General features: G+C 40.4%; 1 protein-coding gene across 5 annotated transcripts in view; it reads left to right on the forward strand.

Moving 5' to 3' along the window:
• Positions 1-4,552: 4,552 nt before the first annotated feature.
• Positions 4,553-16,556, forward strand: part of lrrc17 (leucine rich repeat containing 17) — a 28,242-nt gene continuing 16,238 nt past the window's right edge. Inside the window, exons 1-3 of one of the 5 annotated variants that reach the window (XM_086268760.1) lie at positions 4,553-5,028; positions 13,914-14,266; positions 15,182-15,668. In XM_086268760.1, coding sequence (XP_086124886.1) covers positions 13,994-14,266; positions 15,182-15,668 — 760 coding nt within the window. In that variant the 5' untranslated portion in view covers positions 4,553-5,028; positions 13,914-13,993. Of the gene's footprint in view, positions 5,029-5,922; positions 5,944-7,490; positions 7,704-13,913; positions 14,267-15,181; positions 15,669-16,556 lie in introns of those variants that run through there. The other 4 variants (XM_086268761.1, XM_086268764.1, XM_086268763.1 and 1 more) reach the window with 4 other exon arrangements.

The raw sequence follows: 16,556 nt of genomic DNA on the forward strand, positions 1-16,556 counted from the left end.
CACCTAAAGGAGTGGAAAGAGGAGGAAAGGGGCATGTAAACAGTGAGGAAATAAAGAAGGGGGGGAAGAAGGTGACGTGATTTCCAGAGCAAAGGAGTTATTAATGCTTGTTGTCTTTGAAGTGAGCAATTACCTGTGGAGTGTGTGCTGAATCACTGCTGTACACTGACAGAGTGTAACAGAAGGGATTCAGTGTGCAGCACTTTGCTTAAAATTGGATCTACATTTATAGCCAGAGCAGATGGAGATACTGGGTCATCTGGTTTGTCTAAATACTTGTATCCGCATGAACAGCGTGTACATGTGTTGCTTCAGCATGCTTCCAGACTGTTATGGATTGCGGCCAGGTAGAGAAGCATGGGACTCAGACAGAACCAAGGTCAAATAAAGTCAGCCAATACAAATGAGAAGAAGAGAGCAGAGTTAAGTGACTAAACATGCAGGTTATTCAAGGGTGTCTCATAGGTGGTACAATACTAAAAGCTTACCAATATCTCTGATGTTGTTGCAAAGAAAACATCCAATATGTGTCCTCGTGCAACTCTTCAATTACTTTCAGTACTGCTGCTTCTCTGTGTGTCTTTCACACCCCCATTTCACAGGGAAAAAGTCTGAATGAAATTCAGCTTTAACTTCATTTGAATGAGGAGAGATCATTAGGAAAAATTAAACGTAATTAATCAGTGTATTTGGAGATTAGACTCCGGTAGGAGATGAGTTGCACAAAGCACAGTCTGAAAGGGAGAATGACAGAGAGCATAGATTTAAACCCTGCAGCGTAGATGCTGATTGGTTCAAAGCAGGCACGCAAGAAGATGATTGGAGCAGAGTATTGAGCTAGACAGCGTGGGTAGCGGTAGTAATATGAAGAACAGACTAGCAGCTGAAAAGCGATTACAGATCTTAATTGCTGAACTTCCGCATAAGCTTCATTAGAAAGCTGTTTTTGTGTGGCTAAACAAAAGGCCATAAAAAGATTAGATGAATTTCTTTGTTGATTTAAGCCTTTAGTTCCCATTTACTCCTGTATAGAGTAGAATAGAAATATATAGAGTGATTTTATAAGCTTTGTTTTGCTTTGTTTTTTAAAGCCATCTATTAGAACTGCTTTCATCAAAGATTATTTTGGAAGTTTATACACCGTTTGGAGGTTATAAAAACGTTTTAAATGGATGCAGTGGATTGTCAGGTTGACCTGGCTCTCAAAGAATGTTTGAGACATTTTAACAAGGCACACATCCTTCATCTCCCCACTGGCAGCACAGCTGGCCTGGCACACAAACAGACCTTCTCATTCCTGGGTATTAACAAACACACATTCAGGCAAAGGTTTTCTGACTGCCCTGCAAGCCTGCTTTTGTGCATGTGTGTATATATACTTAGCTTCAGTGTATGTTCATTTACCACTGTTAAGTAGACAGGTTATATAGCCTTTTGAGAAACTAAAAATGCTTTGCATGTCCCCATACCTGCTGTCCTACGTACTAAAAATAAGTGTTCTGTTATAAGTACCCCCAGGCCTTTTGAAGTGTTTGCCAGTAAACAATCCCTTTAAGAAGCTGCAGAATGGTGGTCCTAATATGGAACTGTTCCACTCAGTGTTGATCTAGAGACCAGAAGTGCTGAGCAGTATGTTGACTATCAGGGATTACTTGTCTCCTACTAAATTAAACTTCACAGATCAACAAAACTGTCACGGTCCTGGGTCTCCTGACCCAGCGTTTTTAGTTCTTTGTGATTTTTGTATTATTGTACTTGTGTGTGATTTATTCTATGGCTTCTAGTTTTGATCCCTTGCCCTTCATGTCTCTCTGTGTCCCCTCTGTTCTGTGTAATTGTGTGTCTTTGCATGTTTGAGTTTCTTGTTTTCTGTCACTCTGCATTGTGCATTATGTTCTCATGGTTGGTTTTTTGTTACTCTCGCTAGTCTAGTCTCTTGTGTTCCCAGCTGAGTATTTCCCTGTGTATTTTGGTTCTTTGACCTCTGCCTTATGGTTTATGTCTCTGTATTTCTTAGTTGCTGTCTCCACTGTGTCAAGTTCGCGTCTCTGTGTGATACTTCCTGTTTTACTTTGATGGTCCGTGTCTCATGTGAATGCGTCCTGCTTTGCTTGTCTCGTCAGTCCTGATTTCTCCCAGCTGTGCCCTCCTTCTGTGTCTCATTCCCCTCGTTACTTCCCAGTGTATTTAAACCCTGTGTTTCTCTGAGTCAGTGTCGCGTTGTCCCTCATGCTGTGTGTGGATCTCCCTGTGAGTTCTTAGTTTATGGTTTCCCAGTTTAGTCTAGTTTTGTATGTTTGTTCTACCAGCAAATAAAGCTGTGTTTTGAGTTCACCTCCCCGAGTCTGTGAGTCCTGCATTTTGGGTCCAACTCCTGCCTGCCGCACAGCGATTCATGACAAAAACACTATTCTGCTTTGTTTTCTTACTCATGTTTGCAACAAACTGCAAGTGTGTCAAGTGAATATGTTTATTATTAAACAAAAATGTCAACTTTTATCAAATAAATTATTAAAAATGCGCGAGTAGTCTTGTGTTACAGAAGTGCTAAAGCAAAAAAATACACTGTTTGTACATCCACTGCAGTCCTAAGTTGCATGTGAGAATGTAGATGCCCACTGCAGTATTATCAGAGTTTAAATAGTCTTCACCCTCCAAACTCCTTACTGCAGAGTGTGTGTGCCATTTCATTTTTGCTGATGTGAGAACTGTGCTGGAGAAGTGTAAGTGTCTTATTTTGCTGCATATGTGTCACATTCACATGTTTCACATCATCAAACAAATGTTAATGTTAGACAAAGATGATAAGATGATAATGCAAAATGCAGTTTTTAAATGAGAATTTTTTTTATTAAGATCTCAGTAAACAATATTGTAGTAAACACACCACAGACCAGTTGACAATTCAATGCTTTTCAGCATGATTGTGGATGCAGCTCAGGTGTGTCCACCTCCCCTGCAGCGCCACAGACCACGTGCTGCCGCATATATATTATATGAGAATCTAATGAAATTCAAGAACAGATGAGAGACAAAATTATTGACATCTATGAGTCTGGGAAGGGTTATAAAGCTATTTGTATGGTTTTAGGTCTTCGGTGAACCATGACGAGAGCTGTTATCCACAAATGGAGAAAATCTGGAACACTGGTAAATCTTCCCACAAGTGGCCGGCCTACAAAAATTACTCCAAGAGCTCATCGATGACTCATGTAGGGGGTCACAAAAGAACCCAGAACAATATCTGAAGAACTGCAGGCCTCAGTTACCTCAGTTGAGGTCAGTGATCATGATTCAACAATTAGTAATAGACTGGGAAAAAATGACATCCATGGCAGATTTCCAAGGAAAACACCACTGCTGACCAAAAATAACAATGCACAAGAGTTTGGAGAAAATATTCTGTTGACCAATGAGGCAAAAGTTCAACTTTTTGGAAGGTTTGAGTGCCATCACTGATGTAAAACTAATATAGCATTTTATAAAAAGATGATCATACCAGTAGCAAAGCATGGTGATGGGAGTGTGATGGTCTGGGCCTGGATTACTTGCTATTGATAGAACCATGAAATCTGCTCTCTACCAGAAATTCATGGTTCAAGTATTTTAACACACTGGATACAATTTTAATGTAAGAATCGTGCTTAAAGTCAAGATGGAGCAGCTTTACTTGTGGTTGGGATTCTTGCAGAATTTGCAAGACAGTGTTAGAAGAGAGCCCATCTTGAGTCGAGGTTATGTGTTTAGAGCTGAACTGCTGCAGGTTCTTGCCATTCACCAACCTGTAGAATATATTGGCTTGCTTGCTTTTTATGGACAAATGCAGAATCATCTGATTATATACTAAATACACAGCTGACAACACAAACCGCTTGTTAATTCTCTTGAATTCTTAGATTGCAGCTTGTTTTTCTTCTTTGATGCTCTCTGCACCCAATGTTTCATTGCTGATTGGTTAAAAATAGAAGATCCATTCAGTCATCTGTTTGTGAAAGGACCTGCCCTTTGTCAAATAGTTTCCAAAGACAATTTCTGACACGGTTCTTGTAACAAGCAATCAAATATGACAGATTAATCCTTTCATGAACATCAGCCAAATGTAATGGCAATGATTTATGGGGAGTACAAAGCACAAATGTTAAGGTGCTGATACTTAAACCCATACTGTGAGGACATAGTATAAAACTCCAAATGAGCTCTGGTTACTTCTCTTGTGCTGTTGTATCCTAAATTGATGCAATCCAGGTGTTGAGTGGCAAACTGTTTGCAAAACTTTGTGAAACCCCACGCTCTGCTTGCAAGATGTATGTAACATCTTCCAAGGACTAATAACAAAACAGTGCTTCACCACTGAAGCAGATGTTGGAAGTGGACCAAAGTTATTTTGGAACAAGCCTGTAAAGATTTAAGGTAAATCTAGAAGGTTCTTTCTTCCTTGAGTAGCACAACAGAAAAAAGAAAGAGACAGACAGGCTGGCACACTGGTGTTTGCATTGGTGGGCGAGTGCATGACTTCACAAGCTCTCTCTTACTCAGAGTACTCTCTATCAGGCCAGTTAGCAGCACATCTTGGGGGTAAGTCCACTGCTTCAAGACGGAATCAGTGCAGGGTTGGAGCCCTCCCACACATGTCTGTGTGTGTGTGTGCATACTGCTAAACCAGACAAAGCCTTGTAGCTCCTTCGAGAATCAGTTTTACATTGCTTGCAGTCTCTCTCTCTGTGTCTCTCTCTTCACACTTTCAGTACAGTCTAGCTGAGTGGGTGAAAAGCAAGGAGTTCATGAGAGAGAAAAGGAGAGAGAGAGAGAGAGAGAGAGGGAAGGTGAGAGAGAGAGAGAGAGAGAGAGAGAGCAAGCGCAGCCACTCATTCGTCCCTCACTCCAGGCTCTAAGTTTACAGGCAGCCAGGCAGATTTTCTTGGCTTGGATGCAGCGCTCATGACAGGATTAGGAGCCTGGGATACAGGATCAACCGGAGATCTGCAGGTTCTAGTGGATGAGCCCAGGTCAGATTCTCACCCTGCACAGGTAGGAAAAAAAATAGTGCATCAGACCTTTATATATAAAAGTTTGCAACCTTGGGATTGTTCAAAGTGTATTTCTTTAACAAAATCTGATTCTCCAAGTGTTAACAAAAGGCCACAGTGAACCAGTTAAATCATAAAGTAAAGGGTGCAAAGTTGCAGAGTATGTAGCAATAAAATGTACCAAAGTGTTGACTTTTAATTTTAACAGACATATATTACTTCCCCTTTGTTTTAACCCCTTTGTTCTTTAGAAATTACAGGGAGTTTAAAGGCGTGCACTAACAATGAATGAAAAAACTCTGTCAGTTTTCATTACTTACTAAAGGATTGATAGTAAGAGAGTCAAAGACAAGTTTTGGCAAATGCAGAAGCAAAATTGAAATTCTGGATTGAGTGTCAGACACTAACTCAATAACAACTCATCACAAATGTGAAGCTTTGAAAGGGCAGAAATGAGCAACACACAAGTGTGTAGAACATGCAAAATGCAATTAAAACTCATAAACAGGGAGGAGATTAGAAAATCTTTTAAAAAATAATTTCAGCAAAGCTCTCTCTTGTTTCTTGCTCTGTATTTGTTGATTTGTTGAATTGCTGAAGTAAGCATTCTTTCCACTATGAAATTTTTAGCTGGAAGTGCTGAAGAGGTGCCAAGTTTATTTTAAAATGTGCGTGTGGGCGGATGGGGATCATTGTCGCCAGAGATTAATTTCGAAATCTCTGCAAAAGCAGCAAAAGAGAGAAAAAAAAAAAAAAAAAAACAGGAATGAAACATCCAAGTTCCTGTTTCAGATGCTTCCTTCTTATGTTATGTAACTGGCTGGTGGTCCCGCTCACACTGCTGCGACAGATTGAGCCGAGCACCACTTCTGCCAGGGAGAGAGGTGAATTTCTTTTCTTGGACCCTCTTTGCACTGTAAGGAAGAAATTATAGATAGCCACGCCCTTAGAACCCTGTTGTGTGCTACTTCATGTTCATTGAATGCAGCCGGTTCTCTATCTCGTTGAAAATGAAGAAGGACTGCAAGAGAGTTCAAGGAAATGGCAAAAAACATTCACATTTTCAAAAAGCTTGATGTTAGAATATTCTAAAGGATCCACACACTGCTGCACAGATTGTGCTGTTTTCTCGCAGGTTGCTTATATTTGATTATATTTGCGCATGTCCTTGCAGCAATATGCACACACAGATTTACGTGCCCTCTTTTAACTGAAATTCCAAACGTATGCTTGGGAAGTGGGAGCAGTGTGTGGTTTCACCCTGAAATTCTTCAGGGAGAAAAGGAGAGAAGAGAAACTTGGTAAAGTTGCAGGTTTACTCTGATTACAAAGTGCATTGGTGCCTTTTAGTAAAACTTCCTTCTTCTCAGTCTTGTTGCAGTTACATTTAAATAGAGCACGCTGGGGTAAGAACACGAGTGGGAGAACTCTGTTTGTCTTTACTGCTCAGATGTGTCTGGCACCAAACCAAAGCTGGGTGGTGGGGGAAGGCATTGTGCATGTGTTTGAACTCTGTTAAACATCTTGTGTCAGCTTTTGAACTCCCTTTTAAAAAAAAAGTAGACACTGAAGGTTGAGGACATACTATGTTATCAAACACCGCAAAATATTGTATAATAATAAGATAAAGCACCTCCCCTGCTCTTTGTTTTTTAGGATGGGTGGTGGTGGTAGGGTAATGACTCCATAATCTTTACTTAAAGCTGGCCATTTTTCCCGTACAGGAGTTGCACAGATGCAGCTGGACTCTGGCCACTCTCAAAGGTGACCAACTGCTGATTTTGGACATGCTTTTGCACGTGTTTGGATTTCAAAGTGTTCTAGAAAGCTGTTTCTCGTGGGTCTTGCAGGGGGAAGACACAAAGACAGGCAAAATGGCTCGTTTCTGTCAGAAAAGTCCTTCTGCTGTTTGCTTTTGTGAGCGGGGGCACCTCTGACCCTCTCCGAAACACTCAAGCGTTCACTTTCTGTCTCCAAACATTTCTTTCACAGCACTCTCAGTTTTCCTCCACTGCAGAAATGAACTTGTATGGTTTCAATTAGGCTCTCAGGGACGTGTGAGGGTTCTCTCTTGAATGCTTTCTACATGCGCAGCATGTCTGTCTCTGTTACTGTCTCATCCTCTCCTTTAGCATTAAGGGATTATTATTATTAGACTTCCCTCCCACTTCTGTTTTCTATACATTCCCACTGTCTGCACTTTTATTCTTTCCCTGTCTTCATCTCTCTCTGTTTGGAGTAGCTTGTCGGTAGGTCTGTTAAACAGTTGCACTTGGGCATGCAGGAGAGTTAACCCAAAGGAAACAAAGCAAGGTCAAAGCAAGGGAGGCTTTCCAGTGTATTAAAGAAGAAAAGTCACCTATCACATATAAGCTCACTCCTTGTCTATGCTCTCCGATTTTCTGTCTTTTTTTCTTCTCTTATTAACTGCCTGACTTACCAATTGATGGCTTCCGTGTGCATGCGACTTGGATGGAATTTTTACATTTTGTATTAGTAGCTAAGCAGGAAAACCTCATTCTTGTTTTTACAGCCTCCCCTTCTTGTTCTCACTTCTCTCTCTAACACAGTGGCCCTTGTGTTTCTGAACTGTTTCCCCTGGCGGTCTGAACTCTTTCCATACCAAGTGACCTGTCCACTGTTACCACCAAGATCCTCTGTGGTCGACCAGTGCAGGTAGCCACTGTGCAGTCTCAAGGCTTTGCTGGCGATATACTGTTACACTAATCACTACAATTTTCAGGGTTTATTTTTTATTTTATTTATTTTTTTGCTTTTTAGGTACGCCCTGCTTCATCATCAGTCTGGAAGTCATTGCCGTGGTTTTGACTTGTCTTTTCATCATTTGTAAACCAGCAACAGCGCTCTATCCTGATTATGTAATATCCCTGCAGTCATCGAGAGGTCACCGGTGGTCTGTGCTTTGACCCACAGATATAATCTGACTAGATCTATTACACGGGCACCCTTTGCTGTTGCAGTTTTCCCCCAGCTAGCCAGGGTTTTAACCAAAAGGCTTTCTTCTTTGTTCTTGGCTTAACAAAAACAGTGACACTTAAAACCAAACAAAAAATATCTCCTCTTTGCCAGCAGGAATTTCCCTTTTGCTGATGTCACTTTTTTTGGTAACTTAAATTTTGCCTTTGGGACTTGCACTTTCTTCCTGCGGTTTCTATTTAGTCTGAAACATCTTTTGCATCTGGTTTTCGAATAAACGAGCAGCCACCATCTGTATTTGTCCAAACTGCAGTCAGTGCCTCTTCCTGATGTAGGTGGTATGCGATGGTTTTAGAAGCCAACCTGTCTGCTCTGGTCTACTGAGCCCAAATGGCCCATTTGAGCCCACACAGACAATTCAAGAAACATACACAGACACTCAAAGACAGAGCATGCTCAGGCATATGTCTGCGGGTGTCTGTTGTATGCATACTTTGCTATCTGCTTTATTATCCAGTACTGACAGCCCTAAATTATGTGTATATTTTGTGCAGTGTGGGTACTACTGTACATATAGTCAATGAATCACTTGTATCTTTTCGTTTTTTGCACAATATCCATTTTTATTGCAATGCTGTAAACTTTTATTACGTTACTATTACACTACTAGAGATTCCTTGAGAGTAATCATACAAATATTCGCATATGAACACAAATCCCTAATACCTTATTTTGTCTGGATACAGAAGATGTTGCATTTAAAGATAAACTCACAAGACACTCAATTTGCTAGTATCCTTTAGTCGTTGGACGCACTTCAACTCTTCATGGCATTAATTCAACAAGGTGCTGAAAACATTCTGCAGAGATTTTGGTCCATGTTGACATGTTAGTAACACACAGTTTTTGCAGATTTGTCAGCTGAATACCTGTTATTCAAATCTTCCACCGCATCCCAATGGTACTCTATTGGATTGAGACCTGATAACTGTGTCAGACCATCTGAGTACAGTGAACCCAATGTCATGGTCAACAAACCAGTTCGAGATTAAATGAACACATAGTACATTTTTTGAGTTACTGTTAACTTCCTATAAGAGTGATAGTTCTCCTCTGAAATCAACAAGGCACTTTTTCTGCCACTTATTGCATATTTTCCCTGTTTTTCGGGCCATTTTCTGTAAACTCTAGAGAAGATTGTGTGGGAATATTCATAAATCAGCACTTTCTGACATGCTCAGACCAGCCTGTCTGGCGCTAACAAGCATGCCACGTTCAAAGCCACTTAAATCTCCTTTTTTCCCCATTCTCATCCATGGTTTGAATGTCGGCAGGCCAGCTAGACCATGTCTAAATGCCTAAATGCATTCAATTCCTCCTGTGTGATTGGCTGGTTAGTAATTTGTGTTAAAAAGCCACACAACATGTGTACCTGACAAAGTGATTGGTCAGTGTAGCATAATTGGTAAAAACCATCCTGGAGAGCACTTCACAGAAAAATGTAAGAGAGATTACTGTAGAAATGGATGACATTTTCGGCCTTAATCCCTGTCCAAAAAATCAAGCTACTTTTAATTGGTGCTTAGTTGGGGTCAGTATACACTCAGCTTGGGTCTGGAGATCTTTCACTTATTGCTTTATTATAACACGTTACTTTGGTAGGTGCTTGAAGGCATTTGATGCTGTGTTCTCAACAGACCAGAGCTGTCTCTGGGCAGGGTCCAGTTTGCACTTCACTGTCACTTTGTTGTTGTTATGTGAAATATTTTATGATTCATATGTGCAAATGTCCACACCCTCTGACAACATCTCATGCGTGAACTAAAATTGGGCAATTGTTGCAATGCAAATTAAAATCCAATTTGATTTTGATCATATGCTTTTTGTATATAATCAGAGAATGCTTAAAAACTGAGACTACAACAAAAGTAATCTCACTGTTTGATTAGTAACTCTAATTCCAATACTGAAGGTAGGAATGGTTGTGCGTTCACGGCATTACAGATGTATGAATGTAATATGAATGTTATAATCTGTTAATTTTTTATGTGTTACACCGAGCGCTGCTCATAAAATGACATAAGGTAAAAAATAATAGGACTTTGGATACGGCACATTAAAGCTGGTTCAGCAGGGAGACAATATATTCAGTTAGATCAACACTCCCTGCAAACTGTCCCCAAAACATATTCCTCAGACTTGGGTATTTATTCAGCGGTTTGTTTTCATTTGTGTCGACAACTTAAAGCTCTTTTGCTCATCTAAAGACTGCATGCATCAATTGTCTTATTAAAAAGTTATTGGTTTCTTTGAAAAATAAATTCCTCACAACTGAGCCAGAAATGCAAAAAAGTAATTAGCAACAAGAAAAAAGAAAAAAAAAAACCTCAAAGAACATGCTGTATCTTTATCGTTGTAAAGTAACCCGGAGACAATTAAATGTCACTCTTGCTAGCAGGCAGGACTTTTGCTGAACTTGTGGATACAACTGTGTTCCAGACTGGGCACAGACATGACACTATCCACACAAAAATTATGAACAAAAAAATGAACTATGATTAAGGTCTCTGAGGCAAAAGAGAGGACTCGAATTCTTTGCAGAGGTTTATTTTCACGTAGTCAAAACGCAGGGACACGTTGCTACCACATTTTACGTCTAGACCAAACTCTATTCTTGTTCAGGACAGATGTTATAGTGGCAGGAAAACAGTCTGTGTGATATTTAGAGACGCCCCTGAGGATAAATGGGCCTTCTGTAGATGTTCTAAGATGGAGGGAGATAGTTTTTTTTTTTCTTTTTCTTTGACCACTTTGGGTTGGCATACACTGACCAGTGGTAGCTGGAGTGGGAAATAATACCAGAGTGGAAGGACTAAACTAGTCTGCTGTGGCCATGGGGCTAACCAAAGGGACGGGTTTAGCCTGAGTGGGTTTATTATGGTCACAGCTGGAATGTGTGCTGGATAATGTAGAGTGACTATGCCAATAGTTGTCTAGAAGCTTGATAACCAGATAAACTAGATAAAAAGAGAGATAGACCAGCACCACAGTTACATATATAAATGGGTAGGTATACATCACAAGTGGGTTTGACCCCCTTTTCTTCATGGCATAGATTCAAAAGCTTCTGGAAATATTCTTTATAGATTTTGGTCCATATTGACATGATAGCATCTGCAATTCCTGCAGATTTGTCAACTTCACATCTGTTATGCAAATCTTCCATTCCACCACAGCCCAAAGGTGCTCTATTGTGACATGGCTTGTTATCCTGGTCAAAGTATCCATCACAAGATCAGTACACTGTGGACATAAAGGGCTAGACATGTTCAGCAACAATACTTAGGCTGTGGTGTTTGAATCATTCTCAGTATTTTATGGGGCTCAAATATTTTCACCAAGAAAATATCTTCCACACCATTACCCCACCAGCAGCCTGAACTATTGATTCACGGCAAGGTGGATCCATGCTTTCATGTTTTTTATGCCAAATTTTAACTCAGCCAACAATGTCACAGCAGAAATTGATACTCATGAGACAAGCCAACATTTTTCCAATCATCTGTTGTCTAATTTTGAGCGAGTGAGTGTGAACTGTAGCCTCAGTTTTCTGTTCTTAGTGGACATGAACGGCACCCAGTGTGATCTTCTGCTGCTGTAGGATGTTTGCTTCTGGGTTCAGTGATGCCCTTCTGCATAGCTTGGTTGTAAGCAGAGGTCATTTATATAATATAATACAATTATTATTATTATTATGCCAGTTTAAATGGCTTAAACTGAAAGCACTTACGTTGGCAAATACTTAAATAGTGATACACAGGGGATGTGTCTGGATCTCCTCAACAAGTCTCTCTGTGCTTTCAACCTGAGTCTAATCTAGTCTGGACTTTATACGTGGCACAAGTCTCTCATTGTGTTAAAACATGCCACTCATCAGCTTCATAAACATTTACCACAGGATCTATAACATGTTCTCTTGCTTGCACACTGGCACATAAATACATAGAAAGAAGAAAGACAGGCACAGTTAGGCAGATAATGTTAGGTAGTGACTTAGAAGACCAATTCATTAAGTTCTTCTTGGGTTTGGAGAGACAGCTCGCTGGAAGGGAATTGCTCCATATAATGGCTTCAGTGAAAGAAACTGAAGGTTTATGTTTGCTTCATTTGATTAGAGATCATTTGTAGATGGACAGAAGATTTCTCAGTGAAGTGCAAAGTATTTCCCCAGATACATTCTCAGCTGTTTTTGCTTGTAGCTAGCTACATGCCCTGTCTGTTCTTCACAATGGAACGACACCATCTGCATTGACAGGCTTGTTCCACTGTATGAGTCTGAAAGACGGTAAGAGAGCTGCGGTTTGGTACAGTTGGCCTTAGTCAGCACACATGTGTGTCTGTATGTGTGCGCGGGGTGCACGTTGGCAGACCTGTCGGCCTCCCCCTCTTTTTTTCTTTTTGGCTCTGATAACACAAGGGATTCATGACTCATATATTTTGGCATGAAATGTGCACACCCATACACATGCGCATATTAACATAGCCAGCAGGCTGTGAGAACAACCAACTGTAGAGTAAAAAAAAGACAATTACCATCATTATTAGGCAATAAATAATAATATTTACAGTCTTGACATATTCATATTTGCACCTGATGACAGTGTTGGAGTTTGACAGTGCAAATGGCAAGAACAGCAGACCAAGAAACAGACATACAGGCTCTATGTGGTTTTAAAAGAAATGGTTTATTTGGGAAATTTGGTAGGCTGCTGTAAATATGAAACTACAATCAGCCTTGTTTGCTTAGCAAAATGACTGGAAACCAGTAGAAACAGCTTGCCTGCATGTGCCCTGATATTTAAAAAAACAAAACTGCTTACATTACCTTTTAAGTTCACTAATTAACACGCCACATTTTGGTGGTTTGACCTATATAGTAAATGGTGTGTGAACAAACCGCAAACTTGTGGCTTTACATGGCTTTTTATGTGCAGTACTACATCCAGGCCAGGTTTCTGTGGTTCTGGATGATCTTCACTAGTTGTCTGGGAACCTGACAGATAATGAAACATATATTGTATTGTCAAACTGTCCAACTAACACGTACATGTGGCAGATATTTATACACATAACACACTTGTTACTGTATCGAGCACTCTTGGTGTTTTTAGATAAAGGAAAATAGCTCTAAACACATGAAACTACATGATTTCAAATGCAATACACACACACCCCGACCCTCTACTTTATAACACAAACAATTCCTATATTATAAGGAGAAAAACTGTGTTTAGAAGATCTTGAACATTCAGCTTTGTTTGGCTGGAGGCAGAAAACAAAGAAAACTGAAAGAAAAAATAAAAGAAAACTGTTATGAACACACATCAACCTCGAGAAATGTCTTTTCGTTTTTTCTCAAAAACCCCTTTTCCACCCCCACACCCCATTTCTGCCCACTCCACAATCACTCAGCTTTCCCACTAATTCTTTCAACATGTTCAGCATTACTGCTTTAGTTGTTGCCAGATATTGACAGATTGCCAGATGTTGACAGATATGCTGTAATAAAGCAGATACTCTTTATCTGTGTCAACTTCTCCTTTATGTTGCACATAAATGCACACAATAATGTGATGTCAAACACTGACATTTTCATGTTTTCTATTCTATAAAAGCATTCAATGCAAAGTGCTCATGAAGATTAAAAAAAAAAGTGTGATACTCAGCAAATGGGTTCAGGTAATCCTCAAATTCCTGGTATAAAGAGTACTGAGGAAAACCTGCATATGGACCAGGAGAACATCCAAACTCCACACAGTAAGGCCCAAGATGCAGGTTCTTATTAAGGACTCTCTTGCAAATCTTTTAGGATTTTGTGAGAAGTTTCCACTGAAGACCTTTGAAAATTCATTTTCTTCTCTCCCTCTCTTCCTCTGTTTGTGCCACCAGCAGTGACTGACCTGTATCCCTTCCTCATCCAACTTCCGAAATTGACCTGATTGCCAGGCTCCATCCTCTCCTCTCCTGTCATGCATCTCCTTGTTTCCCTCCTGCTCTTGCTACTCCTTGGATCAGCGGAACCCCGGAGAGGCCCTCGGTCAAAGGCTGTGGAGAGGGGCGCACGGGGCCATGTACGGGGTAGAGGCAGGCCCGGCGTCATGAGGCGTCAAACTGAGGTGTGCTTGGAATACATGGAGTCAGGAGAAAAATACCTTGACTGCCAGGATAGGCAGCTGACCACTGTGATGCAGGACTGGCCCAAAGATATCCACCACCTACTGCTGGCGAGAAATAGGATTCAGGTATTTACAGGCAGATTTCTGTTCACCTGGTGCAAAAATAACAACTGATGTTAATTACAGCGGACTGGAGATCTTTTTTTTTTGCAAGAAATTGGGTTCTTTGCAGCAATTAAGCCTGAGTTAAGTATCCATAATCTATTACTCTCTATGCTTCAGATGGCTTGTTGATGCCATGAGCATCTGTGCACCAGTTATTTGGGAGCAAGATCAAAGACAGACTTTTCTTCCTTATGTGTGCAGCTTTTTGCATGTCTGAGCAAGTACAGGATGTTTATGTCGCAGGTGCTGAGAGAACTGAAACAAAATGTTAGCCTGCAGGTTAATAAGTGGAAATGACTGAGCAATAGACACTGATGAAAGCAATGAAAACAGGTATAACTTATGCGGGAAGTCTTCGGCACTTTGTTTTGGATTTAAATAGGATATATTTTATCATTTAAAACATCTTTAACATGTATTTTTTACACTAAAAATATGTAATTTGAAAAGTTAGATACTTGGAATTACAGATAGAGAAAACTGATCCATGCTGTGTCTTTCACCACTTGCAGCACTTTGGGTTTACTGTTGCTGTTCAGAAATGGTAATCTTAACATAGTGCACCACTGTATTTTCCAAATGTCTGACATCTGGCTCCAGCAATATGGGAATTTTAAACTTCAGGCTCTGAAACAGTTGCCTATACATCAGTGGGTAATGCCACAGTAGTTATGGCCATTTTTTATATAGAATCTGTGGTATAACATGGGGTCAAATGGCCGTAGGAGGCTAAATTCCTACAAGCTGCAAACTGCAGACGATTGAAGTTTTTTAGTACAGTAAAGATAAGAATAATGCACAAGTAAGCTGATGGTAAATGCTACCATATTGTCCAGAAATGCAAATAAAACAACTCAAGTACATCTCTCCTTTCAGGTTTTGAGGGACAACATGTTTGCTCAGTTCACCCAGCTGAAGAGCTTGGATCTCCAGCAGAACCGCATCTCCAGGGTGGAGGATGATGCGTTCAGTGGCCTCTCCCAGCTCAAAACCCTGCTCCTCCAGCACAACCAAATGACAACAGCCTCCGAGGAGGTCCTGCTCCCCCTACCCCGCCTTACTTATCTCCGTCTCTATGACAACCCGTGGAGCTGCCTGTGTCCCTTGGAAAGCTTGATTAGAAAACTGCAGCTGCCAGGCAACCGCAACTTGGGCAATTACGCCATATGTGCAGAGCCTCTTTCACTGAAGGGTCAGAAACTAAAAAAGTTGACTGTAGACCTGCTGTGTGAGGAAGACAAGGGGCCAGAACCTGGAGTTGTAGAACGGCCAAAGCCTCCGCCAAAAATAAGGAAGCCAGATGCCACCTCCATGTGCCTCACGTACATGTTTCCCAAACCGCTGCTGGACTGCAGCAACAAAGGTGAGAGATTGTCAAGTTCTGTCTCTCTATATCTTTATCTATACATTGTGACCTATTCTTTAAATCTGTGTCTTCTTGCCTTGAAATCTGAGGCAAGAAGACACAACTTGGATGCCATTATAATATAAGTTGACGTATGCAGGTCTTGGTTGGGGCAGCAGAGGTTACCTATTAGCAGCATTGCTATGAGGATGCTGGTTTGTCCAGATGTTTTAGAAGGACTGGTGTGAAGGTTTGTGCAGAAAAACTTGGACTAAAAGCACCTTATTAAAAAACTCATTTACAGAGTTTGTTATGTTCAAATGTTTTTTTATTAACTGTGAAATGGGGGAGGGGGGGGGGTGTGTATTTGTTTTGGACGGTGAGCATTATGTACTGGATGGGGAAGTTGTGGTTAGTAAGACCACACAAAAATCATCTTACATCCAAGCTTTATTCTTGGAAATGTGGTGAAAATAAGAAAATATTACCATGTACTAAACTGAGCTGGTGAAACATAGTAATCTTTATACTACATGTTTGTTTGCCTGTTAGAAAAGTTGCATTTCAAATTAACTACAAAGTACTTTATAAGACTAACTAGATGCTGAGTAGCCCAACTTTACATTTACGCCATAAACGCAACACAAAGAAGAAGCCGTGTGGGGAGTAGGATGTGATTATTTTCTTATCACTGACAAAGTATCTCGAGGACTTCACTGAAAGAAAAGCCAGGGTGCAGTACATAGAAAATTATGGCATTTAACAGTTGTTTTCACTAACCTGTCAATCCGATTTAATTAATTTTCTCTAATTGAAGGAATGTTGTTCTGGAATGTGAGTTTGACCTCGTGTATCATCCTAGCTTTAGTATATTGATATAACTTTTAGTCAAAGTTAAAAAGACAT

Source organism: Aulonocara sp. 'chitande type north' Nkhata Bay, linkage group LG17 (genome assembly GCF_057382095.1).
Source record: "Aulonocara sp. 'chitande type north' Nkhata Bay isolate Kocher_YH1m ecotype deep benthic linkage group LG17, A_spYH_male_GT1.1, whole genome shotgun sequence".
Lineage (NCBI taxonomy): Eukaryota > Metazoa > Chordata > Actinopteri > Cichliformes > Cichlidae > Aulonocara > Aulonocara sp. 'chitande type north' Nkhata Bay.